The following is a 19,521-nucleotide window of genomic DNA, read 5'->3' as shown; positions in this document are numbered from 1 at the left end:
TTTCCTAACAGTTGGGGAGGAGAGGGAAGAAAAAGGAAGAGAGAGTATTTGAATTTATTTGACAAAAAATGGAAACCGGAAAACATCAGCTTTGTTTACAAGTCCTTTTTTCCCTTCCTTTCTAATTTCTATTTTCCAGTAAAAAAAGGATTGAAAAGAAAAAGGAATAAGAACACCAAAACAGAAAATTTAAAATATTTGGGAGCGTTTCAACCTAGATTGAACAGTGACTTCCCATCACAAAGAAACTGTTGTTCCTTAGTTTTAAATAGTTTAGATATGAACAGAAGATATAGACAGTTAGACAGTTTTACTAGTAGTTGTTTGGAATCTGGCTGTTTGGAGGTACTGTGCAAACGCTTTGAGTCCATACTTGCGCCTACTTTTAGTCTTTCAGTGTACTCACAGTACATGGGTACATCAATCACTACACTAATGGACTGTTTTTTCATGAAAACATTTTTCATGTGCTGTGTTTGGGGCATTTTTTTAACTATTATTTTTTTCGTTCACTATGTGTTTAGAACGTGGAAGACCAAGTGTTGCTGCAATCTCCACTCATCTATTGCCATTTTGCAAACAGCAGAGCAGATCCTTGCTACAAGCCAGTGAAAGGGTGGGAACCACTAAGGAATTACTTGAGGAGTTCCTAGAAAGCTACAATGAAATGCATGCTTCTCTGAACCTAGCTTATTTGAGGGTGCTATGCAGCATATGTAAGTGGAATATCTATAAAGGGAGCAAGTAATTCATAGTGATGCTACCAATGTTTGTATGAAGTTGTTGCTTTTTACTGTTTAGAGGTGGTTGCAGTGCAGACTCATAGCACTCTTAATGGAAGGCTTATGCAAGGGCACCACGTAGCAATAGTCCTGCTAAATGTACTTTATTGGTGCCATTATGGAAGAGTGGATTGTGGCTCGGTGTTAAAGCTAACTTCAGCTTTGTTTGTTTAAACAGAGATTCATCCTTTTTTGTGCTGCACAGAAATTAACAGTACTTATTCTCTGAGGTTGGAAAGATAATCTATAATGCTGTAGATAGCCTGCCTTATCTTTTAATTAGGTAATGATGTAACAGGCCTTTATAAGAAAAATAATATTTATCTTTTGTTTCCAAGAAAGGGAAAATGCTTTTAAAATTAGATTAATTCAAAACAAGGACAAGTAATACCTTAAGCATATACTAAATGATGCGTCTGCATGGCAGACTTGAAGTTGCTTTGCTCCCTAGCCTTGTATGTTTTTAAATATAAACGAGCCCAGGCTTCTATGTGTCATCATAGATTTTATTTTATTTTATTTTATTTACCCATAGATTTTTTTTTTTCCCATGTGTATTCTTACCTTATCTCAGTTTAATGTAACTTGTTTTTCTTATGTCAGGCAATATGTTAGTATCCGTCATGGCCCAAAATCTGTTTCTGAAATCTGATTAACTGCATTTGCTTTGTTTTCCTGCATGGAAGAAAACCAGACAGTTTTCAGGAGATTCAGAAAAATCTTCACTTCATAAGTGAGGCACAGGCTTCATTGGTGCTCCTTGTCATTATTTATAATCTTTCTTCAACATATACAATCATTCTGGTCATGTATAATATCGGCGATTTCCAGAAAGAGACAGAGGCCCACGCTGGCAGAGCTTAGTTTTGTTAAAGCAGTTTGTTATTTGCAGTGTCAAATCATTTAACACAGAACCTTTTCTTCTCATTAAGTTGGACTAGGATTTCAGTGTCATCATTTTTCACTTTGCACATATTCAGGCAGGAGCTATGTAAGAGAAGGCGCTCTTGACAAAGCAGTCTATTGTAGAAGTTTCTCTCCAAGAGGATTAAAAAAGAGCTTAAATTACAAAGATAATCATATGGATCTTTCATAGGGACTGTAGATTTTGTTCCTCTGATTTAGAGGTTGATGTGATAATCATCAGAATTGCAGACAGAAGCCTTCTCAGGTATCGCTAGTTTTGCTTGAAAATGTTGATAAGCCATTATCTTCTCTCTGAAGTCTAGTGACCGAGAGTAGTATCCCAGCTTGGCAAATAAAGTGGCAGGGTGTCTTAGCCTTACAATTTGGCAGTCCCAGAAAAGTATATGTGAAATTAAATACTGTAAATTTTTTTCCGCACCTTTTATGGGTTGTTTTTATGGATCCATTGTGAAATCATGAATAAGGCTGACAAAGCTCTATAGTGAGGTCAAAGAGAATTGGCTTCCAGCAATGTTTTGGTTGAACAGGTTTCCACCTCTTTATTAGATGCAACCAGATTAGACACACTATCCCTTTATTTAAGAAGGTTCTCATCAATGTTTTTTCAGTGGCATGAGACATAAAGAGAATGAGGGAGTTGCTTTTTGGTTTTTGTTTTTTTTTTTCATTGATACATGGAAGAAAAATGAAGCAAAAGGTCCAATGTGCTATCTCTAAGCTCTGGTCTGCTGATACTAGGCTGCAATCCCTTAGAATCTGCATCTGATTTTAAAAAAAGAAATTTTGAAAATAATTTTTAGATGTTCATATAAATGATTAAAATACCAATTGCAAGATATTTTTTTTTTAATGTCTCAAACAATTTTTTGGGGAAAGAATTACCTCAATACTTATATTTGAAAATTTTAGCAACTAAATCTTGTCTAATTTTGGGCTGGATTCTTATCTGTCCTCATTCATCCTATAGCATTCCATGATCAGCAAATAAAAGCATGCCTTAAGTAGTCTGGGCTAGATATTCCAAGAGTAAATTAAAGTTTGATGCATGTTTTTCGTGAAGTGATTCATCTTCCTTCAGCCTTTAAGGTGCAAACTGCCAGATGTGAAATTTTCATGTGCTCCTGCGGTCCAGTCAACCTGGACAAAAACAGACAAAAAAGAAAGAAGGAAAAAAAAAAAGCAAGCTTGGTGCAATAAAAAGAAATTGAGAAACCTGGCTAACGAGGTTATTGAAGTCTATATTATGTTATTGGGTTTTTTGTCATCAGGTGCTGGATCAGTCATATCCTATAAGTCCCTAGGGGTTACACACTTCTAATTGGAGTAGGTGGTAGTGGTAGACAAAGCTTGTTGAGCCTGGCAGCATACATCTGCTCCCTGGAGGTTTTCCAAATCACACTGAAGAAAGACTACGGGATCCAGGACCTGCGGGTAAATGAACAGATATTATTTGAGTCTGTGGAGTTCACTACTTCAAGAACGAGTTGTTTTGTTGTTACGCAGGCTTGATAAAATCACAGGCAAAGCAGCGTAATTTGCAGTAACAACCGGTGTGGTTCCTGTGGTTTCCAGCTGTACCTCTTGTTTTATCTCTGAAAAATTGGTGGTCAAAAGGTATTTTAGTGTCTCTATATGCTTCACAGAGTTTCGGTACTTTCTCCACTTTTTCCAAGGCAGCTACTTGACACACTGCAAAGATGTGGGTGGAGTTCTGGTATTTAAAATTATCCATTTGTTACAAATTTTTGCATGTCATTGCATATGTGTTATTTAGTGGAATAAAATTCATGTGGGTGAACACTAGGCAAAATTTTGTCCTTGTTGCATGCGAGTCATTTAATCACTTAAACTGGTCATGTGCAAAGATAAGGAACATAGTTGAGTGAGGTGCTCTATCAGGCTTACAGACTTTGGGACCTTGCAAAGCTGAGCCCTATGTATGTGAGCAAACAGGGAAGGAGGAAACACTTTCTTTGTCCTCACTCCACGCAGACAACAAGTGATGCTTCTGAATCTCAGACAAGGCTAAATGAGGATTATGATTATGGCCAAATTTGGTCAAGGCTACTTCCGTTAGCCTTGGGCCATGGCCAAACCACCACAGTGCATGCTGCCCAAGGCATCAGTTTTCAGAAGGAGGTACACACTGTTCTGTTTCGGAAAAGTGCTGCATGTTCTTCAGTGTCTTATGTATTGTCTAACTTGTTGTGCCCTCCTTCCCTGGACAAATGAGGTGCAGTGTAAGATGTGGGCTCAAGTGGTCATTTCCTCCATGCTGTTTCCAAGCAGGGAAACTTCTAAGCCTCCGTTAACAAGCCTGAGGATTTGCTTTCTGCTAGGTCATGTGGCAACTTGTACATATTGGCCAGTACTGACCTTAATCTGTGTTTCAGATGTGACCACACTCGAATGCAACTGATGTGGGTTCGTTTTTTTTCTGGAATCCAATGCCAAAAAGCATTCCATGTTTGTACCACTGCTAGCACAATGGTCTCATGCCATGTCTCTCTCTGGGCCAGCCATGTGTGACAGCAAAATTAATAGTGCGCTACTCAGTCTCTTTTTTTTAACATGAGAACGCTATCCTAAATAAATTCACTAAAAAAAAAAAAAAGTCTTGCAGAAATAACAACATTTAAAATGGATCTGACTCTTCAGTGCAGTTCCCAGACATTATTGTTATGCATATGGCTGTTCTTGATAAGGACTTTCATGGCTGCAGTATCCCTTTTTTAGTACATTCATGGGGGGATTTCCTTGATTAGTAGTCCATTTTGATCTTTATCACTAGGTCATGTCAAAACCTTCGTGTTTTATATATAACACAGAGGCAAACTGCTTTTCCCTTTGGATGTTATGCAGCAAATTAGCAATATGTAAATAAACTGAAGAAAGTAAGGAGAAGTCAGCAATGCGTTGCCATCCACTAACATGAATTTCACACTTTTTCTGTATCAATGTTTTAACAGAATATGAGTGATTGCCTCCTTTCCTTACAGGTAGATCTTGCCAGTTTGTACATCAAGACTGGTGCCAAGAACATGCCCACACTGTTTTTGCTGACAGATGCCCAGGTTCCAGATGAACGCTTTCTTGTGCTGATTAATGACTTCTTGGCATCAGTTGATTAGACCAACACATTTCTTGAAAGATCTTTTCCAATGACAAATGATCTGTGGTTTCATTGAACTTTAAGGAGATTATTTCTCTTTTCAGGTATTTGTAGGGGCAGCTTTTAGAGAGACCAAGTCAACCCATTCAACTTGAGCATTGAGTCTAACTTGCTTAAGAAACCATTGCCTATAAGGAGACAAATTGCTAAGGCTTATTGTGCATAAGTGCATTGATCTTGGGCAAGATGGAAATCTCTCTTTAACTTAATGCCATGTTTGCTTTAACATGATTTCACTGACTTCAAGCAATGTCTTTGTGACTGCACAACTGTAATAGACAGCAATGCAGTTTCACCCATGTTTTGAAAATTTGAGAATCTGAATTCTGAACGAGGGGATCTGGAGATAGGGTGGAAGAAAAATGGGAATAATACAATGCTGTACAGTTGGAGAGCATCTTGAAAGATTTTTTTTAAAATTATTATTTATTTTTGCAACCAGACTGAAAAACAATTTTCTAAGAGCCTAAAAAAAAAAAACCAAAAACAAAAACAAAAAAACCCACCAAACCACTATTCTGACGGATACATAATTTATGAGTGAAATTACCATCAGGGCAAATACTTTTGTCTTTTTTTTAAAACAATGTTGTTTCCTCTCCCTTACAAAAAGAATTGTTCTTTTTAGGTGAAAAGATGTGGAGAACAGAAGGAAACTGTTCTGTTACTTGATCTATTATCACAACGTAGCTCTAGTTATGCGCCTAAACCCCATTGTGCTAAATACCACATAGAAGTTTATTTCTCAGGTTGTGTTGTGTAAGGCTTCTCCTAACTACCTCCTTGTCTTTTTGCAGGAGAGGTTCCAGATGTTCAGTGATGAAGATGTGGAGGGCAGAGTTACATGAGTTAGAAAAGAAGTCTGAGCCCTGGGCCTGATGGACATCAGAGAAAGCTGCTGGAGGCTCTTCTGCAGTAGAGTGCGGCTGCAGTTAAAAGTAAGGCATATCTCAGCAGAGAGAGGCAGTACTAAGCTGGTTAAAGTTACAACGTATCACAGTGGTCTTACAACCCCCTGTACATTGGCATACTTCTTTTGAAAGACATACTCTCCAACAGGTGACACCCAATTTGCCTCCATCACGTTACCCCTATAATAGCCTTCTTTATGTGGAGGCTTGGTGTACGCCAAGTTTTACTACTAGATTTGACTACTGACTTCCTGCCTGCTCATAGGAAAGTGACATAGCTGCTCTGTGTCTTAGTTACATGGTCTTATGTTTTGAAAATCACGATGCATTTCGGAGAGAAGTGAGATGCTGATGAGTTACTGGTGCAGTTAGTGCAGTTGTAAATGTGTTCCCTAATTACACATACAGTAATTCTGTATGTGTAGTCAACTCGTAAACATTTGCACAAATGACTGAAATTTCACAGTAAACGTTAATTATTTCTACTTTTCCTATGCCATTTAAAACTGGGAAAATAAAAATATCCATGTAGCTGTTTTCAGGTCAAAAGCTGTTTAACAATACATGTTAATATAATGCCACAATTGCAACAAGTATCTCTCTTAGAACTCCATTTTAGCAGTAAGGTTGTTGAGGTTGACTATAGTTCTTTCCTGAAAGCTGGAAAGCAGAAGCTGGAAACACTGGTTTTGGAGTGGAATCTTTAGGAACTTTTGGGTTATGCAGGCTTCAATTTTGTATATCATCTCAAACATGTATGTAGCTGAAAGTTGAGAAAAGAAAATTAAAAGTCTGAAAACCATTAACCTTTTACAAAGAGACTGTTTTGAAAGGAATATATGCCCTGTGCTTTGTGTATTAGACTGATCTGTTTGGGGATGAGAAGAGCCTTCCCATAGCAGATTATTCCACAGTAGTCTTCTGTGTGGGTTTTTTCTGCTTCTTCTGAAGAGTTTAACCACCACTGATCTAAAGCCCATTCCTATTTGGTTATGAGATTTTTTTCAAGTTCTTACACTTCACAACATACCACTTTCTCTTTTTTCCCCTCTCATCTTCTCTCTTCTTCCTGTCCTGCTTTAGTTTTGCTGATGTTCCCTCCTATCTCTTATTTTGTTGCCATCACTTCTGTCTCTCCACAAATTTCTTCTGTAACTTAAAGGCCAGTGGAGACTTGTACGGGATCTAGTGTGACCTATTCTGTATTGGTTTTCACTTTTCCAGACGTCAGTGACGTGGTAAACAGTGGTGCTTACCCTCTGTGTATGTATATATATATATTTCTAGTCAGTGTTATTTGTCTCTGTTTCATGACTATTACATTTGTGTACATTTTTAAGAAAGGACAAGAAAAAAAAAGTCTAATACCTCTCTTCACTTTCTTCTTTTCCATTTCTTTCCCTTTGTGTTTTCCTTATTCCTCCAACAATTTCTTCTTTTTCTTTTCTTTTTTTTTTTTTTTTTAAAAGGGCTTTTTTGAAAGCTAGCTTTCAAATGCCTTTTACTTTGCAACCATTTCATCAGTCCCCCACTGTGCAAATTAGTACTTCTGGGGGCACTAACAGGAGATACCTATTCATGTTGCAGGGAAGCAAAGTAGAGACATTAGATTACTGAAGGAGACAAATTTCATGAGTTAACACACTGGCAGATATCTATATGGACTTTTAGTTGGTGCTGGGTTGACCTATCACCTCCGCCTTTCCCTAGATTTGAAGAATAAAAGACTAATAAAATGTAAAAGAGAACAAAGGGGAGAACTTAGACAGTTTCAGAATGTTAAAGCTTAGTGAAGTGATATAGTCTCATTTTTCAATTTCATTTTAGAAACCCAACATCCTACATTAAGCTACATTTCTGTTGTGCTTACCCATCATCTTATACCCTACAGTTCTGTTTATGATGAGGAATCTGTAGCTCAGGAACCCAAACTACACAGTCCAATTCTTTGAACCACCATAGCTCTTCAGTTTTGTGTTGTTTTTGTTTTGATTGTTTTCAGTCTGGAACTTGCAATCAATTCTGCTGTTAACGTACTGAGAACATGCCATGTATGTAGGTGCAAATTTATGTCAGTGTAAGTTGGAAGCATGTCAGTTAAAGACAGTGGATTGCACCATTATAAAATATGGGCCCACAGTTGAAGTGTGTGCGAGGACATATAGGCACCTGAGGATTTCAAAAACTTTTGTGATGAACAATGAAATAAATTAAAAAGGAAGAATGTTGCTTAAGCAAACAAAGCTGACGGCCAAACATTGTGAATGGTAATGTGCCAACAGTGCTAAGGCATGGCATTGCATAGGCTAAGAAGTTTGTAAGGCTCACAGTGATTTACTGGAGCTCCAGAAGTTTTTCAGTATCCCATATGACTGTGCAGTAATCACTCTTAAATACTCTGCACGTTACCAAATTTTTCTTGTAGAAGTAAAGGCCAGAAGAAGCAACTATTTCTCGAAAGCATGGATATGAGGCATGGTCGGTCAGTCCTGCTGTCTCTTGAGCTCCATCTGATTTTATTTTATTCTTTTGGTCATGGCAACTTTACAACATTTTCCCAAAAATGGGGATACTGTGCCTAAATGCCTTGCAAACCATGTCCTACACAAACATACTCTTAAATGTACTCTTTCCAGTAAACATACTCTTTATAGCATTTCATCTTTGCATGTTTTCTGAGTTCTACGTTTCCTACTAGCTCATCTCAGTTTCCTCAGTGCTCTTAAACATTACTATGTATTCTAAAGCCATACGTATTATATGGCTTTTCTTCTGAATTGAATCTGTTACTTAGTCCCTGTGCAGCCAGTTTTCTTCATGAGTTGCAGATGTCTGCTACAAATACTTGCTCCCATTTCTTGAACGAGTTTCCTTATTGCGTATTTTCCTCATGTTTCAAAGTTTACAGTCCCTCAGTGGCCATTGTGAAATCCCAGCATTAAGAACTAAGTCTGCTGGTTTTAGGGGAATACCATTTCTCCAGTTTCCTTCCAACAGGTAGACTTGGCTGGACTACTTTAGTCATTACATCTTTATAATGGTCTCCTCCTTGCATAGTTCTGTCGGTATTTATCTGGCTCCCCATTTTCTAAGGAACTCAGCAGCAAGGCAGTTTCATGCTTCAGCCAGAATTAATGTCAAACATAGGCAGGGCAGGTGCACTGCATTGCCACAAGCAATCCTGTCCATATTATTACTATTACTTTGGTTTTAAATTATTTCCAAGTACCTTTCATCAGGACATGTTAGCATTTTCCTTGTGGTCTGTTTTGCCACTGACAGAACAGCTCTCTTATCTATGAATCCAAGAGGAACTTGTGCAGCCCCATCACAGCTCAGCTTTTGGCCAGCTTTTGTGGTTTTTCCTTTGAGGGAATAAATACACGTGCCTATTAGCCTGACTGCTTTAATCCCTGCCAGAGAACCACGTTTTTAGGATTTCTGGTTCTATGTTAAACTAATACTAACCCCAGATGCGATTATATTTGTCTGATTCAATTGGAAATAAGGGTTCAGTTGATCATGCTGTCTATCACTTGATCAGTCTCATCTCTAATTTCTGAACTCACCAACCAATTGCCACCAAGGAGGCAGGTGGATCAGGGAGAGACAGACAGACAGAGTTACTGCCCACCTGCCGAATGAAGGCTCAGTTATGTTATTAGACAGACGAGAAGCTATCGAGGATTTCCAAGTTCTGTAGCACACAAAACAGCTGCTTCTGCAGTTGGCAGGCTCTTACAGAGTTCCTCTTTCTCTATGAAAAGCTCCAGGCGCTTCTCATTTGGATGTCAGCCATCTCTTCTTGAGTACTTAGGAAGCTGATTTTTAAGGATACATCTGTACTAGTAAATGTATGCAGTGTTTTTTGTGGTCCTGAGGGCTAGTGGCATGACATGGCTGGCATCCATGTGGCTTAGCTTTTCCCTTGCTCTGCTCACAAAATGACGGCAGCAGCGCAGAGCTGGTTAGGAATGATTCCTGGTCTGTAGAGCTCCTTACGCCTGCTGCAGCACTGCTTAGTTTCACATGGGGAAAATCATGCAAGTGAGTGTGCTAACACATAAATAGGATGGGTCCTGTCAGACCAGTGTTCAAGCATGTGCTGAGGTGCTCTTTTGTTCATTAGTATTAAGATACACTGTTGTCTGTCTTGCTCTGTTTGAAGCACTCAGTGAACCTAGAGAGCTTGCGTATCTGAGATAAGTAAGAGGAGGCTGAGCCGAAAAAATATAGTGTAAGAGACACATCCATAGTGAGAGTGACATGTGAGTGTGAGGCTCACATGGGACATTTGAGAAAAGAGGGGGTTTTGTGTTCTTAGGAATGGTGAATGCTACATGGAAGTTGATATTAATTTCACAGGATACCAGTTCTTCTGTCCACACTGATTGTCTTCATTACTCAGTTGTGCAAATTTAAATCTTAAAAATGTCAGATGAAATACTCTTGCGTAGTCCATCTCAATCCACATTTCTTTCAAAGAAAGAGACGGGTCTATCTTGGAGAACTTCCTAAGTTTTTCTATTACTATATGAAATACCCTCACTGTAATATTTATATCCTCTCACTGTAATATTTATATCCTGGTTGTCTTGAAAGAAATGAAGCATTTCTTACATGGAGTATTTCCTGTTCCTTCCCCCCCCACCCCCCCGCCCTGTCAAATTAGACTGTCATTTATGGCCTGGGCAGAAGATGAATGTTTTCAAAATATGACCTCCTTGCTTAAGCAAAGATTGCTCAGAATGTAGTCAGTAATAATTACTCATTTTTCCTCACAGCTCTCTTGTTATCAGATCACATGACATCTTCATTATTCTGTGCGCAAAGCAAGCGGTGCACAAGGTCCTTTATAATATTGGGAATTCACTGGCGGGAATGCAAATGAACCCTGAAAACATGCTGCATCAAATCCTTGCCTGATGTGATTTTACCAAATTTCACTAAAGCTAAAGGAGACAGAAAGGTTATGCCATGGTGAGGATCTGGTTACATGCTTTTTATGACTACTTTTTCAAGGATATGATGTACCCTATTTTTTATTGTCCAGAAAAAATAATTATTAAAGGCATAGTTATCTAATCAGGGTGTTACATTATAGCTAGGAATCTGAGGGAATTTTCTGCCTAACAATACAATATAATAAAAAGCACTCAGTTGTAACTTCGTGTTTTAAAGAAAAGTAATGGAAATTTTAAATAGTGTGTTTAAATTTGCGTTCTAGAACTAGCTATTCCAAGAAGTAATTTATTAAAGGATTGAGAAATTGTTCTTCTAAACTTCTCTTCTTAGCCTTCATAGCAGTTGTTTTCAAGTGTTACCTTTTGCTTTGTAACCTGCACTTGTGAAATAACAGCTAGGTATTTGAATATGTCTGCATTGCAAGCAAGATTGGCGTATCTGTATTTCACGTATGCTAAGTTCACCTGCCTTTAAACTAGCTGTTTTCAGGGATGTTATGACAGTTGAGTCCAGGATGCTTACTCAGGTATATTTCCTTTTTCTTGGTCAGGCTTTCCAGACGAATAATCCTGGTAGGACTAGTGTGTGCCTGGTACTTCTTGCAAAGACTTTCACTAGGACTCGCTCACCATGTTTAGCAACTTGCGCTAAAAGCGCTGTTGCTTCAAGCGTTTCTCTCCTGTCTGTCTTCACTCATCACTGTTCACCTCCTGTTCCGTACTCATTTGTTATGGAAGTTAACTGTTGAGAGGCTTTTGTGTCCTGTAGTTATCCACATGAGTTCCAGTAGTACTGTGTGGATAAACATGAGGTTAAAATAAAGTTTAGAACATGCTACTATAATGTACTCTTTAAAACTCTGAGAAATTTTTTTTGGAGAGGTGGCCAAGGGCAAGGAGAGAATAGATGAGTATGGGTATGACTTAGTAAATCCAGAATTTAGATGCTAAGATAAAGTTAAAAGTAAACAATCCTGAAAGGTCAGTATTATCTTCTCAGGGATCTGCAGTTCATATAAACTAATGCAACTCCTTATAGATAGAAGTAGTTCTTTTAAATTACTCCTAACAAATGATGTTGGATAGAGAAAACACCTTCTCCCCTGAAGTTCAACGTAACATTGATATAAATAGGGCATAAATAGTAATCATTCCATAAAAACAATTGATTAATATTTAGGGAGGATAAAATATTACTTAGGGTATAAGACTAAGGAAAACACTGAATACAGATTTGTGTTTGGCAAATGGTTCCAGACTTTGATTTGGGCTCTTCTTGCAGTCCAGTACTTAGCGAGTTAAGTCCACATATGAGCAATGTGAGCAGTGTAGGAGGATGTAGAATGATGTAACTTCTAGCAAGACAGTGTATGGTTTGCAGCTTTGGAGGTGTGATAGATTCAGTTTGGCACCACTGCTATAGCAAGGGCACTTGTGAGAAGCACATCAAGGCGGGGACAGGTATCTCCAGGCTCTCCATTACTGCTGCTACCATAGCAAGGATGGTATGCAGATCTGAGAAGGTGGCTGTGGAGGAATAAGAGAGGAGAAAATGAGGTATCCCAAGCATCAACATTGCTTACCATGCCTCTGATATTATAACTGGACATAGAATCAGAAAATGAGGTGACATGAATAAGAGAGAGAATGTCTAATTGAAGGATACGAGGCATAATAGAGAAGACATTTCGGAAAACTCACGGAAGTGTCCAAGGTCTTTTGAGAATCATGAAACAGACCTAGCAGATCCTTCATGTACGTTTCTTCTCTGATTCAGAGTTTTGGGGTGGAGACCATTTATTTTTGTATCGTTTTGATTGTTTTTCGGTATTTGTCCTTCTTTCTCATCAGCCTGGTAAAATTTTACTGCAAATTCCAAGATCTTTCTGTGGTCTTTGTACAGTTTTAGTGTAGTTTTCATCACTTGGCTAGAATGGATTTCCACATGGACATTTCTGCCATTTGCCTCTTCATGCTGAACACATTCAAAGGAAATGACATTTTCTTCTGTACCCTCAGATCAACTTGCTGATCGGCCTGTCTTTGTAACATCAGTGGACAACCTGGACTTCATTACATTTTTGCATGGGTGTCTACATTTCTGCCTAAATTCTTGAAGATGAAGGAGAGCATTATCTTCTTGCAAATATGAGAACATGCATTGCTGTTTGTAATTCTTGCAGGAGTCAAAAGTCACAAGTGATTTAAAACCAATGGTTTCCCTTCCTGACACATTCTCGAGTACTTCCTAGACAAATGTGTAAATCACCTGTGGTTAGAAGAATTTTAGGTTCATGTAAGAGAGGTGTTTTTCTCTGTTTGACAATAAACTAGATCAGTAGGGGGACCAGAATAACTACAGCAATTCAAAACTGATATAACATGAAATAATCCTCTACATCCCATTCCATGAGACACAGAAAAAATGTACTATGAGATCTTGTAGCTCTGGGAAACTGGTAAGCATGTTGGAAAGGGAATAGGTACTAGTGAATACCCTCCATTTAGAAATATAAAGAAGTAAATGGATTAAAAAATGGTGGAACATGCAGTTAATTCACAGTGCAGTCTAAAGCATGGGCTTGGGGGCTCTAATTTATTGAATATTTATGGTCCACTCACCAGTAAAGATTTCAGTGAGTTCTTCTCTATTTTATGCCCCATTTAGTATTTTAGTCTGCATCATTTCTCTTCCCGTCTGTCACAACATGGGAGACTGTCAGTGCTTCTGTTTTGCCTTCCGTGCTTCTTCCTCTTACCCTTTTTCAGGTCTGTCTTTTTTTTCTTTTAAGATTTTCATGTCTTCTGCCGTTCACCTCCTCTGTTTCCACTATGGCTCCGAACGGAAGGGACCACTTGTACTTTTCTTGGTGTTACACTTGGCCATATCACACCCTTCTGAAAATGGTGTCATTGATCTGAGGCCTTCAATAATCTCAAAATTCCACTCAGTTTGTGGAGCCATGAGAAAGAAGGTTTTTTTGTGAGGTACAGCCTGACCAGTGCTTGTGACCAGAGGCCATTTCTTAATTGATTTTGCTGAAAAGCATAGGAATAAAAAAAGGACATACCCTGTGGTTCAGCATAAAATCCAAGCTTTACAAACTGTATAAATGTCCCAGCAAACAGTTTCTCTTCGAGAGGGTTTTCTGAGCAATGGTAAAAGATTTTCTTGTTTTGACTTAGTTCTACTGAAACTGACTCATCTTTGCTCATAACTAAAGGTTAATTGCAGATATTGTTGTCTTGTGTTTTGCAGTGCAGAGATGTATTTTTAGAAACTATAAGATACTGGCAAGTCTCCATTTTCTGTGTAATCTTCTTTCCATATACCATAGAAGCTTTTTCCACTGTTACTATCTACCCATCACTTTCTCTCTCTCCTCTCTGACTGCTTTAAAACCCAGTGAAGTATTGTCCCAGGTCAACCTCCTCCTTTCTTCACTCTTTTTTTTCCTTCTTTTCTTTCAACTTCCTGCTCTTCCTTTTTCATCCAGTTTTCTCTTACTAGGTAATGTCAATTCCCGATTACTCTAGAAGCAGAATAAACCTGCCACTTCCCTAGCCTGCCTGACTGGGCTCTGGCCTGGCTCTCATGGCTGTTGGGGGAGTGACAGTCTTTTCTGATACCATTTGGATATTTTCTATTGAAATTAACAACATCAGTGCCATATGGTTTGAGAAGCCCTGTACAGCAAAAATAGCTCATTTCATAAGAAGTGTATAGGAGAGGCTCCAGTCCTGTCTTAACAGCCTGATGTCTGTCATTTTGCTAATTAACTAAAAGCAAACACAATGGCCAAAACACATGCTAATGGCAGTAGGTGGGTCCACAGATACAACTGAGAGACTAGAATAACCCTTTCTTCCCAAATGTGAGTTGCTTTGGGTAGGCCCAGTGATACAAACAGCCAATTACAGACTTATTTATTTTTCTTTGATTGTTTTAGCCTACCCTTGTTTGGACATCCCTTTCCACTTTTGTAAAGAATAGTCCCTAAAACTTCACATACGAGCCAAGATCCAGATCTCCTTTTCTTCTCATTCTTTTAACAGGGTTGCAGTGCATATTAGAGTGGCAGGAAGTGGCTTGAATAGATTTACCAACTCAAGATCTGGGTTTGTGTCACCATCACCAGGCAAATGTGCACTGTCTGGCTGTCTGCGTGCCAGGCAGTCCCTCTGGTGGTATTATTATTATTTATAGCTATCAAACCGAGTAACTGATACCAACGTGGAGAGAGGGGAAGGAAGGTGCAAGTATTCTGTGTTTGTACAGTGTAAAGGGAGTAAAATCTATTTGCCCAAGGCAGCTGATGAAGTTTATTAGCTGACAAATTTACTTTGGAGCCTCAGCTGTGGGCACGCCTGCAATGGGCCATGGTTTGTTGCATGCTTTTCTTTGCTCGCCTCAACTTGCCGTGTGATTCTTTTCTCTCTCTTTTCCCTCCCTCTTCTCCGCAGATCGTTCTGGGTTTCTCTCCCGCCGGTGCCACGCTGTGAGCGCGAGCTTAGGAGTTCCCAGCCATAATTAACTGTCCCACTACTGACTGGCTTCGTGAGGGGCCGCGGGAGGCCCCGCGCTCCGTCAGCAGGAGGTTCATTGAGGAAGCTGAGGGGGTCGAGGTACAGAGTTTCAAGCTCGTCAGTCTTCTAAGAAAGCAATGGAGATCATTGAAAGATCAATAACTGAATAAGCTGAAAAAAACAATGCTCTTTTTACTCCTTCTTTGCATACTTGTTGCCTTCGGTGTTGTTCAAGCTCACCCCTGCTAAAATCTGAATTTTTATGGCATGTCACTGCTCAGTTCCTTCAGCAGGATTTAGCGAGCTGTCTAGCACAGGCAGAGAAGTAAGAGGGAAAGAAGAGAGATGTAAAATTCATAGCACTGTCTTTGCAGAATCCTTGAATTCTAGGCTTTTTAGGATCTTATAGATATATAATTTATTTAACCCTTTTCAATACAGTTAAATATATTTACTAGTGCTGTAGCAACTGAGGCTGAAATATTGCAGTGCACTGTCCAGGCTAACTAAAGTTTTCCCTCTGTTCAGCAACTAAGCAGGTGAAAATTTCCCCTGTAACTACATGACAAATGCATTTAGAGTTTTAATATCTGGGCAATTATTCTCCTTCTGTTCCTGATGGGTCTGGAGTATCACTTGTTTATTTTCAGAAAAAAAAATCATGCATTACTGAGTTTATTTTCAGGGGAAAGAAATATTCTCATATTCTTCTGAGAGTTTTAACAAGCTGCCTCTGTTGTCTCACCCTGCATGGGACAACACTGTCGTGCTGGCGGTGAGACTGCTCCGGTGTTTGCTGGTGGAGTAATTCACATAGATCTAGAAGAGATTTACTTTCTTTCAGTGATTGCACTTGCAGTAATTTCATTCCAGAGTGCTATTATATTTGGGACCGTTTATTTGTATAGGGGATTTGTAATTGTGAGAGACTGAGGATTTCAGGAATGCCCAAGGAAGAGCCTTCTGGTTTTAGTCAAGGGTAGCACCAGTCCCCAGGCAAATCTCTGCCTAAGAGATTGATGCATTTACAGCGTTTGTCCTCCATTCAAACCCATACAAAATACCTGCAGTCCTCAGGAAATGAAGGCGAAGGAGAAGGGAATTCTGCAGGGATGCCTGGGGCTGCTTCCAGGGTACCCCGCAGGCCTTTCCCCTCCCCGGGGCTTGTGCGAGGGAGGGGGCGGCCGGCATCTGCCGGCTGCGGGGAGCCCGCCCCGGCTGCCTCGCTGCTGGCTCCTGCCCGCGCTCCAGTGGCATACGGATGCCTCCTATAGGGAAAGAGAGAGGTTTGCAAATCCTTGTCATTTGTATTCTTCCATCAGCATTTTCTGCTTTATTTTAACAGCTCATAAGAGATTTAAAGTGTTACTAGCATAGTTATTTGTGGTCCAGTGGACTTATGTGAGTGTTTTGCCCTTTTTTTAATGTGATACCAGCTTATGTATTCCCATTTATTTTAAAGAAACTGCTGGAATTACATGGAGAAAAGAGAACAGAATTTGTTTTGACTTAAATGCCCTTTTTTTTTTTTTTTTTCTCCCCAAATCCTTAATTAATGATATTTTGATGCTTTGAAAAGACATCTGGTCATCAGAATTTAGGCTTTTAATACTGAAACTGTTGAGGGGGGGGGCTTAATTATTTTTTCATTTAAGGATTATGTTCGAATATAATTCCTTTTGTAGATATTTAGGAAAGAATTTACTGATCCAAGCAACTGTTTGAGTCTCTTTTGCACGTTGATGTAAACTGCTCCTGGTAATTATCTCTCCTGTTCAGTTCCCAGCAAGTGAAATAAATGGCAACTAACAAAATAACGCGACACTTTATTTACAGTGAGTTGAGGTTTCTGTGTCATCAACGTACGTAAAGCAGTACTGGGTGCCTGAGTCATGTCTGCGTGTGCAGCCGATGGGAAGACCAACAGACAAGACAGCAGAATGCAAAAAATATTAGGAGGAGACAAGGGTTTGAAAGTGATGGAAAAAGAGAGCTCAGAACAGAGGCGTTGAAATAAGAGAAACTACGACAGTATTATGGTGGGAGAGGAGGGGAGCTCAACCAAAAAAGGTAGAAGAGAAGCAAAACTGAACCAGAAAGGGAGAAGAGGTGTACAGCAAACAGTCTGAGGAGGAGTAAAAGGGAGGTGAAGAGAGAATGATCACAGAAAAATAGTAAAGGGAGAGGAGGGGACAAGAGAGTTGCAGAGGTGTATTAAGATATCGAAAGAATGAGAGGGGCAGGGTAGAAAAAGACCACCCTGAAGAAGAGAGGGAATCTTAGCTGCAGTCTGCCATCCCCTCTCTGTCGAAGATTTATAGGAGGTGGTCTTGTCTCCTTCTCTCATCTCTAGCGCTGGCGTGTTGATACATCTTTCCACTTGCTCCATTTTAGATATCTCAGGAAAGCCTTTTGTTTGTTCTTAGTAGACACATCTTGTTAGCCAGAGCTCATGTATGCCTGGACCTCTGAAATGTACTGTAATCCTGCTGTCCCTTATGATGAGCAATGCAAGATCTGTTATTGAGTACATTAACGTAATTGACACTTAGTTCCTAATTGTCCTGTTTCAGTGTTTCCAAAAAAAAAAACCACTAGTAAGTGCTAGATTTTTTTTTTGTTCATCACTGTATAACAATATTACGGATTGTTTTAATTAGGGTAGCTTGAAGTTAAGCTAATTATTTTTTTTTCCCTCTTAGAAGTTCAATTCAAATATGGCATCATATCTACATTGCTTTAAGAAAAGCTCAAAAAATTCTGTGTTTAAATGGTAAGAGAAAACCATAAAAAATTCATGGTGATTGTGGGAGTTGAGAAGAAAGTCTTAGATTCTCCATGTCTTTATCTTCAAACCAAGTCTAGATACTTTTCTGGAAGATACAATTTATCCAGGGAAGGAAGGGGGAAGATTGACCTCAGCAGGGAGATGGTGAGCGGCAGCATCCCTTTGTGCTCTGAAGGATGCTGCAAATGTCCCTTCTGCCCTGTGTGAAAGTATCTGAAGAGAAAGAACAAGTGATCCTCCTTAATTATGGTGCCTGTTGAAAATAAGTCCCTTTTCACTCAGAAGGACATTGGGTGATGTGGGGGTTAAGGACAAGAGACAGTGGGTTCAGGGATATTTGGAAAGAAATTGAGAGTATCAGAAATTTAGTCAATTCAGATGTCTTTGATTTCTTGGGAGAAAAGAAAGGAAAAGAGCCCTCTTCTGTTTCAGCACTCAAATTGCTAAACTTACATTTAAAAGGAGCACAAGCAAAGAACACTGTGCAGTGATTCTGAAAGCTTAACGAACTTACAAAAGCGCCTCATTTGGTATGAAACATGATCTATAGTATTTTGAAATAATGTCTCTGTCTCCAAATTTAACATGACACAATCTCTCTTCCTTACTTTCAGCTGGTTTCACATATCAGGACTGAGTACAGAATAAAAGAGTCAGGACTGTTTAATCAATCCTTTGAAAATAACAGCAACGTACATCTCTGCCGTCTCCTCTGAGCATTTTGCTGTTGCTGTCTTGTATGCTGCTCCTCTGGTGCTTAGCACCAAGCAGCGCGCACTGTTAAGCATACCAAGGATAAATTCATTAAACTCTTAATTTATTGTATTCCAAAGTATTTTACACATGTGGTACGGCAAAGAAGAAGCCTGAAGTAACTTTTTTGCTTTCTCCCTTTGCCTCTTACACTCCTCACTCCTCCCCACGCTCACTTCCTAGTTACCTCTTCCTTCAGCCACTGAAACCTTCTGGCTTGGTTTTATTCTCAGTTTTGATAACTGCCTGCGGGATGCATTCGAGTTCAGTGACATTGGTCTTTTTTGCTCTTTGCTTGGCGTGTTTCAGCTAGCTCAACTTAACTGTAAAGAGCTAAGATTTATCAATTTGGTAATTTACATCCTGAGAAAAGTAAAAGGGCAAAACTCCTGTCTAAACTCTACTCATAGCTTCCATTGGTTTTTTGGTTTTGTTTTTTTTTTTTTTTTTGCATGCTTAAAAGTCAGTTAGCCAAGGCCTAGAATAGAGAGATGGCATGAGAATGAACAGACTTCACCCTTATATTTTCTTTCAGATTGTATATAGGCTTATTGCTCAGTTGTCTTTAGGGCTGTTGAATGGTTTTGATTTGTACCAGCCTAATCTTCATTATTGGCTTCAAGCTACTTTATGCTTTCTAGTGAACTGCAGTTAAATCAGATTTTGTTACTGTATCAACTCTTTTTTGTTTGCCTTT

The 19,521-nt window shown here is 39.2% G+C and overlaps 1 protein-coding gene across 1 annotated transcript in view; it reads left to right on the top strand.

Annotated features, from left to right (window-relative positions):
* Window positions 1-19,521, top strand: part of DNAH11 (dynein axonemal heavy chain 11) — a 163,190-nt gene that overhangs the window by 76,841 nt on the left and 66,828 nt on the right. The window contains 7 exon segments of the mRNA XM_087750792.1: window positions 525-630; window positions 633-686; window positions 689-716; window positions 2,978-3,140; window positions 4,709-4,831; window positions 5,679-5,819; window positions 15,221-15,382. Of these exon segments, the coding sequence (XP_087606918.1) occupies window positions 525-630; window positions 633-686; window positions 689-716; window positions 2,978-3,140; window positions 4,709-4,831; window positions 5,679-5,819; window positions 15,221-15,382 (777 nt within the window).

Source organism: Nipponia nippon, unplaced genomic scaffold (genome assembly GCF_047370975.1).
Source record: "Nipponia nippon isolate SJK-2023a ecotype South Korea unplaced genomic scaffold, ASM4737097v1 scaffold_1, whole genome shotgun sequence".
Taxonomy (NCBI): Eukaryota; Metazoa; Chordata; class Aves; order Pelecaniformes; family Threskiornithidae; genus Nipponia; species Nipponia nippon.
The sequence above is the reverse complement of the archived record's forward strand: the minus strand, read 5'-3'. Positions and strand labels throughout refer to the sequence as shown.